The sequence below is a fragment of the Tribolium madens genome, unplaced genomic scaffold (assembly GCF_015345945.1).
Source record: "Tribolium madens isolate multiple individuals breed KSU strain unplaced genomic scaffold, Tmad_KSU_1.1 Scaffold_97;HRSCAF=244;Tcas5.2_LG3a, whole genome shotgun sequence".
NCBI lineage: Eukaryota > Metazoa > Arthropoda > Insecta > Coleoptera > Tenebrionidae > Tribolium > Tribolium madens.
In genome coordinates this window covers 3273166-3283823 of record NW_025401069.1, presented here as the reverse complement: position 1 = coordinate 3283823, position 10658 = coordinate 3273166, and the positions used below count along the sequence as shown (strand labels likewise).

The following is a 10658-nucleotide window of genomic DNA, read 5'->3' as shown; positions in this document are numbered from 1 at the left end:
TATACGTCACATGAGAGGAGAAAAATATAAGTATAAGTATTTTTGATCTGGTTACGGTATTTACGGTAGTATCTATAATTTGTTTTTAAAAGATTTTAAAGAGATTATCATCAATTCTGTCAGAATATGCTTGCATTAGCATTTATTTTAATTACCATTTTGTTAGATAATTATTTAAAAAAAAACACTTTCTAATTACTTATTTTGCAATTGCGTAGAGTTTCATGACAAAACAAAAAAAAAATTCAAGTTTTTTTTATATTTCTTTTTATTTGTCTTAGCATTTGTTATAGATTTTATAAGATTTGATTTTACTCTTCCAAAAATTTTCGGTTATTGTAGAATATTTTTATTAAAAATAACTATTTCTACAAGGGAGGAAAATACAAAATCTTTACCTCTAAGGAGGTAATTGACCACTTTCTTTTCTGAAATTAGGGTGGAAAAACTTACTTTCTGTTAGGGTCGTAGGAAAAATAATTCGTATAGTACATAAAAAATGTAAGCCAATTACTATAGCTTTGATATTCTAAGCTTCCCACAAGTACATTTACTAATTAAAAAAAAACTAGACAATTCTACATTGTGCAGCGCATTTAGTAATATGCATCTACTGGATAACTGTGACTGCATGGTGTTGCGGATTGTTACACTTCAGTAATTGAAATATTTGTAATTTAGGATTGTCGTGCGGTCCGCTCTTTCTGTGTTTATACACAATCCGAACAGCCCTCGAAACGAGTGTCGCATCAAATTTGCCCCTTTATTTTATTCGAGTGACTGTGGACAGTAATCCGAAACAATTTTATCCGACGCAAATGGTGAAATCTTGTTTTACGAGCAATACACAATTGACAGATAAGATTTAAGTATGTAAATGAGCACACGATTTACGTGTAACACAGCAATTTGCGATGGGTTCGATTTACGAGAGGACGGAATTACAACTTCGGCAATTCGCAACTGCATCAACCAGAAAAAACAATTTCCTATAAAATCCAATAAACTGCAGAACACCAATCCGGTGCTTTTTTGTCTAAAATAAATCTAGATCGCTCAACGGAATGCGCAACAATTCTTCCAGTCAACTCTTTAAACTATCGCACTGAATAATTGAACACTGGAGATTCCCAGAGCTTGGAACACAACTTCGAGTATCTCTTCTTCAACTACTTAATTATCAATTACTGCGCTCTTCGAGTTTATTAAAGTTTATTTACTAGGCAACATCGAGTAAGTGAAGCTTTTAAGGCGCACTCGAGAATAATAACCTAACGACTGGAATCTACGCTGGTTTACATACATAGTACTCGTAATTAATAGCCCGGAATATACATGTGTTGTTCCACCTTAATATCAAAGTGCCGTCAATCAAGTTCTTGATAAGCCTTCACTTCATTATATCGTTTACAACAGTTTAATAGTTATTTGTACAACTAGTTTTGAAAGTCATACTTTTTTCACGAATTTGCAGTTGATTAAAGAGGACTCTGCCCGAGTTACTCAAGCAAATGAGTAAAAAAAGGACTTTCAAAACGAGTTGTACACAACATTTTTTTGCAAGAACCCCAAAGACCAAAAAGATATCAATTTGATAAATCAAATCGTAATGCTCGTTGTAACGAACTCTATAGAAATAATTGTAGAAATATAACTATAAAAATCATTTAAAAAAGTATAACTTTCTATACGATTAAACGTGATGAAAATTTGACTTTCATAATCGCTATACAAAAAATAGTAGATTGTTCTATAAGTTAAGAAAAGTGATTGTTTTCCAGTGAGTGTAAAAGTTTCAATTCACGAGCCAGCGCAGCTCGCGAGTCGATTAAATTTACACGAACAAGCAAAAATCACTTAATGAATTACGTTTGCTAAAACTAGAAGAAGTTGATAACATTTAATACTTTAAATAATTGTACATTTTCTATTAATATTCATAATTAAAATGTAAAAAGTTTAATTGTTTCTTTATTTAATGGTCGCTAAGTATCCAAGAAGTGAAGTGAAGTGAAGAAATGTGTTGCTAACGATCAAAGTCCCACTTTTCTTTACGATTTTGAATTAACAATGAACTACATTTCTATAAAATACACGAAAAAGGTATTTATTTACTTCAACTTGTCATCTGTTCCGCATTTTTTTATATTTTTATACAATTCTCGTCGCGCAGCTAAATAGCATCTGTGTGTTTTTTGAGCTCATAAATCGTCTAAAACGCTAGATTTACTTTCCCTGCTCACCCTTTATTTCCCCTTTTGGCCTGCCGTCACATGAAACGGTACAATAATATGCGAGCCAGCGTAAAAATTAATGACATTTCTCGGCACCTCCACGTCAGATAGTCATCATCCTCGCCTCCCAAATGAAAATCATTCCCATTATTCCTTGTCCAAAAATGCAGTGCCTTTTAAATCATTGCCGGTGATTTATACCGCGATTTCGGCGTCACACTTGCCGAGATTAAAATTATGCAAATAGCGTAACAGGTAAAATGAAATATTATTTACAGTGTAAAAGTTTCATTATGTAATTCTTCATTCTCATTAGCGAGCATGTGGAACTTAATTCCTTCGTAATTACCTGACATCCAACAGATAATTTACACATAACTCATATCTCGTTAGTTATACAGACTGATGTAAATTCTGTATATTGCATTCTGCCGGTATTCCGATCCGGATACGGATATCAATGACTTAATTGTTTGTCATGTTATTAATGGGCTTCCATCTGGAGCTGCACCCGAAAATGATCCAACAACGGCTGGATTATTTACACGCCGACTTAACGAGGTGAATGCTGTCGGTGTGGCCTAGGCGGGGTGAGATATGTGGACGGTTTGATTCAAATTTACAAAATATATTAAAGAATGCGAAATGTCGAAGTCCAGGAGAGAATTTATTACAGAGTTTGACAGTTTTAAAATATAAACTCCATAATTTATCTTCTTGGTTTAATACATTTTTAAGTATGGATTTTTTTCTTGTGATGTATACTAGATACATCATAAAACGAATTTTCTAAAGATTTATTGTTAATGTTAACCTTTAGTTACATTTTAAATGAAAAAAAATATTGTTCGCTGAGATTTATGTAAATATTTTAAAATTATCTAATTTTGCTGCAAGTACACCTTTTATTAAGGTAATATGCCCCGATTATTATCTTTGATGTTTAGTTGCCTCCATTACCAACTTTACAAAAAATGTATAGATGTATGTGTACTATCGGTGGACATAAAAAACTGGAACAACATGACAATTGTGTAACTCAAAAAGTCGGATATACCCATTGAGTAAATTTGGCTTTTTACAAATAAGGTTATAAAAGTTATGACATATTGTCAGAAAAATCACGTTAAAGTTCAGTTTTTTAATGTCTACATTTACAAGAATTTTATAAGTAACTAAATTAATCTAGCATCTCTTTAGATTCTCTAGATTGCTGACAATTTTGATTTTGAGTGACAAATCAAAAGTTTGATACCCAATGAGCAAATTTTGAATGTACCAGTTTTTTTTTAACTATTTTAAATACATTTTAATAAAAACAATTTTTATAATGTAAGTAAGCAAAAGTCTTATTACTTGCGTGTTTCGAAACGTGATTAGATAACTTTTATTCTTGAAGTATACAAGTACATGTAAAAAAATACTAAAGTAGAGCATTGATATTTCATATTTAATAAGTTTTCTTGATGGAAAAATCAAAGACATTATATCTGTTTTTCCTATAGGAAATAAATTCTATTAGTAAAGTAGTCAGGTTTGTTGATTTACACTCGAAGGAAACAAATTTCCTATTAAGAACTTTTCAAGTTGCCAAACGACAGAACTATTTGGGCTAACCTAAGCTTATTGATCCAATAGTACTGATTGAACTGGAAAATAAGGTTACCTGCACTACAATTCTGAAATAGAAAAGAATGAACAACAAAGATCATTTTTGAAATTTTATTTAGTTTCCATTGCTATTTCTACGCTAATGCTATATTTCAAAACTTCAACGTATTGCAACTGCTGTTTACAAATGCCAGGGATGACTGCATTCAATTCATCATTTATACGAATGTCTCGTACCCAAATATCATCAGTTAATCCTATTATTATTTATCCTTGTTGTGTTACAAAGATAACACTCTCTTATTACAATGCAAAGTATAATTTATTTAAACATAGTTGCCATCAATTCTCCTAGTCTGATGTAAATCTAAAATTATTGTACCCTTTGTTGAACAATACACTATCTCCATTTATTCTTTTCAAATGGATATGTTTTTTGTCTAATATTTTTTATAATTAAATAAGCCTTCAATACATCAAAACAAGCTATTTTTTATTGCAATTAATTTATAAAAAACTGAGAAAAATTGTACCTCATTAAATATTCACGACGAAAAGAAGATAAAAGTTTCGGTTTCAGATCGAAAATAAATTTTTCCAATAAAAATTCATGTCTTCACAGTATTGTCATTTTTCATTGAACTCAGCAAAAAACTTTTGTTTATGTCTTGAAATAGACCTCTTCAGTAGATCAAAATGTCATTAATTTGAAGTAACAAATCTGTTTAAAAATGGTGGATGCGCCGGGCTACAATTTTTTGGTACTTATTAGATCAAATTTTTGGGTTAGTTTAATAAAAAAATCTTTACAAGGGCAATTTTTCAGTGTGTTATAAATGTGTCTATATTCATTTTATGTTATGTTCATATCCACCGATTAAGCTTTAATAAATTTCCTCTTTCACAATATCGATTCGTTTGCTATCACCAAAACCTACATTATACCAGCTTTATTTAGGACTTTTCTTTATCTAGCATTCATCGCCACACATTGTTCGTGTAAGTGAGTCATTAATGTCTAATAAAATAATAATAAAAAACGTCTTGACAGCTGACAATTTTTCCGGTTATAGCAATTCATTCCTACTTTCGAATTGTTAAGAAAAAAATTTGACGGAATTAAAAAAATTGTTATTTATGTTTTATTATTCATGTCCGAAGGGAAAAGAAAAATTTAGCTTGAAACATTAACACGCTTCCGTCAATTAGGTACGTGCATTAACATAATAAAATATAATTTATGAATAATAAAAAGAGTATAAATAATGAAAATGTTATTTAACTATAGAGACTTTGTCGACCTATTTGGTAGTAAAATGGCAGACTAGAGTGGGGATAATTTACACACAATAAAAGTTCAGGAAAAATTATTATACGCATGGGATTTATTATCGTTTCTTTCAAAGTCAAAATATAGTTCTTACAAATTTAAATTACTTTGGAAAAGTCTTCGTCACACTTGAGTCGTTACCAGGAACGTATTAAGTGTAAACTTGTCTTCTGTCATAAACCAAATTATTGTTAAGAGTTACGACACTGCATGCAGAACCTAATTTGCTTATGCAGTACCGTATTTCATCGAGTGGAGTTAACCCAGAATTAGTACATAATAAAAAGTAGTTCGATATTATGTCCTAAATGCCGCCTCCAGTGGTCTAACAAATTACAACTCTCCAAATAACGACGACATAAATGTCGTTTTATTTTTTTCGATTTTTTATATCCGTGTAATATAAATCAAAACGATCCAAGTTACGCCAGTGTTAGGTAATAAATTTTTTCCACAAAATACTTTCCTCATCGGAAATAACTTTAGAGGAATAGAACGAAAAGTGGCTGGGTAATACGACAATCAGGTCTATAGCCCCATTTAAAAATCAAGTTTTATCCAGCTTTGGCCTCCTTTGCATGAAATAAACCTTAAAGGAAAATTATTGGACATTCGTTTCAGTAAAAAAACTGCCGACTTAACTCGAAAATTTAACTTTTATTTAATAGTTGTAACATGTTACTGCAACGGAAATTATTATAGCCATACATTTTACTTTAGGGTCATTTCCGTTTTCGTGTTTTATACTTGCGTTTGTTTTAATTGACGAAAGAAAAGTTATCGCGGACTGATTTTTTTTCAGAGATGATTGCATGTACAGGGCTAATTAAAATTTAGCATCAATATGGAGCTATATTCTAATTAATTAATTTTGCTTTGTACCTAGATAAACCCAATTAAGTGTTCGTTCTAAAATAAATATTTGGATCCAATTTATTCTCGCTTTCCCACTTTTGTACGACAGATTGTTATCACAGTTTTGCGAGGCAATTACTAAAGGACGGTATGGTTTGTAGACGCAGCAGATTGCAATACTAGATGACGGTTATTACTCAATACAATAAAGACAATTTTATTTCCTCTTCAACACTATACCGAGGCTTGTTGATGGACATAAATCTAATTAAACAATTAACTAACTGTATCAGTGTTGTGTTTGCAGAGAAGTAACCTTTATTTTATGCTGTGTGTAGCTTCAACTATTGGTGTTAATATATGTACGTAATTTTAAAAGGTATTTTGGCAATTAACTCTCTAAAGTTATATAGTACGCATTATATTGTAAAACAGGGTTGATTTATTCAATAGTGTTAAAAGTTTTGACAGCATTTATAATTATTGTTGATTATGGCCCAATTTTTAAGTTCAAAATATTTAAATGTTTTAAAGTGCCTGAAATTGACAGCTTCATTAAAAGAAAAACCTTTTTTAATTGTTGCAGTTGACTACTCCGAAATTACTTTTTGATTTTAGCACACTTAATCAAATGCTCAAGTCACCGGTTTACATTTTTTTAAAATCAAAAATAACTTCACTTAACTTTAACTTAGATACAACGAGAGTACAAGTTTTGGTTGTGATTTTTATCTATTGTCAAGCAAGAAGGTATAGGTTTCAACTAGGTAAAATCAGGTAGAAAAATATATACCCACTGCAGTCCGAAAGCTACAGAGCATCACACACGAATAATACCTAATAAAAGTCTGTATCAGAAATTGGTTCAATTCGGATAGCAACAAAGACGGAACTTAATTCAATAAATAAACTATCTGGATTTTTATACCTAATCCTCTCAAAACTTTTCTCTTTATGTCCGAATAAGCCGATTCAGTTATTTAAAACTTTTCCCATTTTCTCAATTATTTCATAAAATTAATTGAGGATATTTCTCACAGAACTTCCGATTTTTCTCATCTTTTTTCGTGCTACTTGTTTGCGTCTGGCTGAACAAGTCATGTGAATGTCCCTACCAAAGACGTTTGACGACTCAGTATATTACCTTGAACTCATAGCGAGATGTCGAGGGGCATGTTGCAGGAGTCCGCTTAAAAGTCCTGCTGCATCAGCAGAGTCGGCCTCTCTGCGATTTTGTGATCATTTTTAGTGGCGCTTCGCTTGGCTGAATTATTGCTCTTTACGATCTGGATGTCCTTCCAAACTGTCAATAGAGCCGAGATTGCGACATGAAACTAAATTAAACTAGTTTACATAAACTTGCCAATATTCAACATGCAAAATGCATGTAGGGAAGCCATTCAAACCGTTTTTACGAGTTGCATTCCACTGTTTCTCTATCCGATTTAAATTATGACTTCGTAAATTCAGCGAAATTTCGATATTTAGAGAATTGTTTAGGACATACAGAAAGCCTTAATAAATCATATTTAATGCGAGAGCCAACAATTGAACGGTCTTGTAAAAAGGACAACAAACACAGCTTTGTGAGATACCAAGGTCAAAGAACAAATTATCTAACCCATTTTTACAAATTCCCAAACACCCGCCTTGGTTATTAAATTATCATCCCGTAATATGTTTGTTCCAGTTCGTTATGGAAAAGCCTCACTTCGCTGGATTTGAGCTATAATCAACTAGACAGTGTTCCTTTCCTCGCACTCAAAGAACTGCGAAGTCTGCAGTGGATTAATTTGCACGGGTATGTTCCTACCTTTCTGAAATTATCTTTTATACTTCTTGTATAAAGATGCGTCTCCAACTTTTCAACATAAAAGCTTTTTCATGTGTCAAGCCGAGCAATTTTTTGATACAAGAGCGTCAGCAAAAACTGTTCTATTACAGTATAACGCTCAAAAATAATAGCCTATTTTAGAGTGGCTTAATTTGCTTTGGATTTATTCTTTAATGACTACTAAATGTTATGGTTGCTACTGCAGTTAACATCTTGAAAATGGTTTTTCTACATCTGAATGATTGTGTTAGAGAAATTAAGTTGTTCAATAAAATGTAATTAGTTAGTTTTCAAACTTAATGAATACTAGTCGAAGTCAGGTATTTATGTTTATAATTACATTTAATAGTGTTGCTTCTATGTTAAAGGTGTTTCACTACCTAAACTATGAAGACATTATTTTCAGTTTTATATTAATTACAACACTGAAATGTTGGCAGTTTCTCTACTTCTATATCTACAATTGAGTTCTGTTCACTTTACCTTGTTGACAAACATCAACAGTAAAATTAATTAAATTCTCAACTGTTCATCAAAACTAAGTTTATCTTGACTCGAATTTCTATTTGTTAAATGTTTTAGAGTTAAACACGTAATTAGTTATTCAAAGAACATAAACAACAGATGGCTTTTTATTTTAATTTTTTTTTCAATTTATGGGCTCATAATTAATTCATAATTTTGGAATTTTTGAAAACTGCACTTCATCCCAATTTCAGTAGTTAATAATTCATCCCCGATTTGAAGAATCAATATTCCATTATGAATTCATATTGAAACTTTTCAGTTATATATTGTGTCCCCCCTTTCATTCCTCAAATCATGCATGAATCCCTTCTGTTTAAAGTTTCACAACTTTTTATTGGTTTTTATTTACAACAGTGGTTATTAATAATGCTTTTATTGCCTCGAATTTTCCCCAGGATTAAATCCCTATCGCTTCGTCCTTATCGCTAATGTTTCTCGAGTTAAATCTAAAGGATGAAAAAGCGCATTTAATAAAAATTTAGAGTATTGTAGTGACCAGAAACGCACCGAATAACTGCTACATGAGGATTAACGCCTAATTCTGTATACATTTGAATTAAATTTTCCCACTGGTTACGATTTTGTTCCACTTGGAATAGTGTAATAGCAATTGAAGTAAAAATAGACTTGAGAATAAGGGCTTTTTATTAGATGCGTCGGCTTCGATTCAAAATTGAAATTCCTTCTTTAAATACAATTGAAATTGAAATTTGCTCGTATTTATTTCGTAATTATTTGAATTGAAGCGGATCTCTTTTATTAAATATTCTGTCAGTCTCTTTTATTGCGAATAGGGAGAGTTGGATATTTTTGTGGTACGTGAAATTAACTTACATTTACGTCTGCAAAATAAAGTTTAAACAAAAGAGACAGAATGTGGTTTAATCAAACAAAGTACTAAACCACTAAAACTAACAAAGGAAGTTAATTTGCTGTTATAGAACTAGCACGTGACTTGATTTCGGCTATTTACTCTGCTTGGTTTAGTTTTTAATTTATAAATAATGGATGAAATTTCTAGTAAAACAAATAAGCTCACAGTCTTTGCTTTAAATGGCTGCATGTAGTTTAGTTTTATATGGAAAATAAGGTTTCATAATTTTTATAGAATAAAATACAAAGCCAAATGGAAGTGAGTTGTGTATATCTCTACTTTTTTTCGTCAAATATTAATTTTCCGCAGCTTTGGATAAGATTCAAAGCAAATAGTCAGCAACGTTTGAAAATTCAGACAATTGGCTACTTTCCAGCTTTCTAGCTAGTACGCAATTCCGTTAATCTTGGAAACGCCTCAGTAGTAAAAGCGATTTAAGACTTAAATCCATCTGCGGCAAACATCACAAGATTTGTTTTTCTTAAATTAAACGGAGTTTACGTGAAGTTTCACATCACTTTCCTCGTGGTAGTTTCCTATAACTAAATACTCCATTTGTCAGAACTAGAGTTTGAATTGGTTCGACAAGTGTGCAATTCTCTGAAAAGAAAATTGCTACTGGACACGCACGATGGTGTCTATAGTATACTTATCCTAAAAACGATTGCAACTGGATTCTAAGTGTGGTCACTAAATGACCAACACAACGGTAATAGCTTTCTGAATTTTTATTTTGAAAGTTTAAAGAGAAACAATAACGAAATTAGTTTGTCATGAAATAAAGTAAAAAGTTTAAAAAAACAGTTTCTTTTGTAATTCGAGTGCCATTAGTTTGATTGCCACAAAACTCGCCGTAAAAATATTCAATCAGTCGAAAGCAATTCAAACAACAAAATGACTGTTATAAAAGATTTAACAGTTTTCGTGCACTGTCATGTTTCCACATCATTAAAAAGACTCAAATGTCCACTGCTGCATAACAATACACTCTACACAATAGAAAAAATTCAAAGAATAAGAGGTAAATCACGAGTGTTTGACGGTAAATCTGAACAAAGAAATTTTGCTGAAAAAATAAATTGAGCTTTCAGGCTTGCAAAAGTTTTGGAATGTTAGTAGTGTACCAGTCGTCCTAAATCTATAATTAGCATAATTCTCTAATCATACACTGTACTCTCATTGATGCGTAAATGGTGTTAATGAGGAGTAAAGTGTTGCGGTCAGTTCGGGTAAATTATTCAGGAATGCTTGAAGAATTTGTTTGTGGAGGATGAGAAGATATTGACTCTCATTGAAACTACATCGTATATGGAATGCATTAGGAAAATGAGGGTAAGCGTTAGGTTCACGTTAGTTATGTTAATGTACAGTGACGGCCAATTCCAATGCAAT

The 10658-nt window shown here is 31.5% G+C and overlaps 1 protein-coding gene across 4 annotated transcripts in view; it reads left to right on the top strand.

The window, feature by feature from the left end:
- Nucleotides 1–10658, top strand: part of LOC123014101 (chaoptin-like) — a 116190-nt gene that overhangs the window by 96338 nt on the left and 9194 nt on the right. For all 4 annotated transcript variants that reach the window (XM_044412987.1, XM_044412988.1, XM_044412986.1 and 1 more), the window contains one exon: nt 7721–7831. In XM_044412987.1, coding sequence (XP_044268922.1) covers nt 7721–7831 — 111 coding nt within the window. The remainder of the gene's footprint in view (nt 1–7720; nt 7832–10658) is intronic.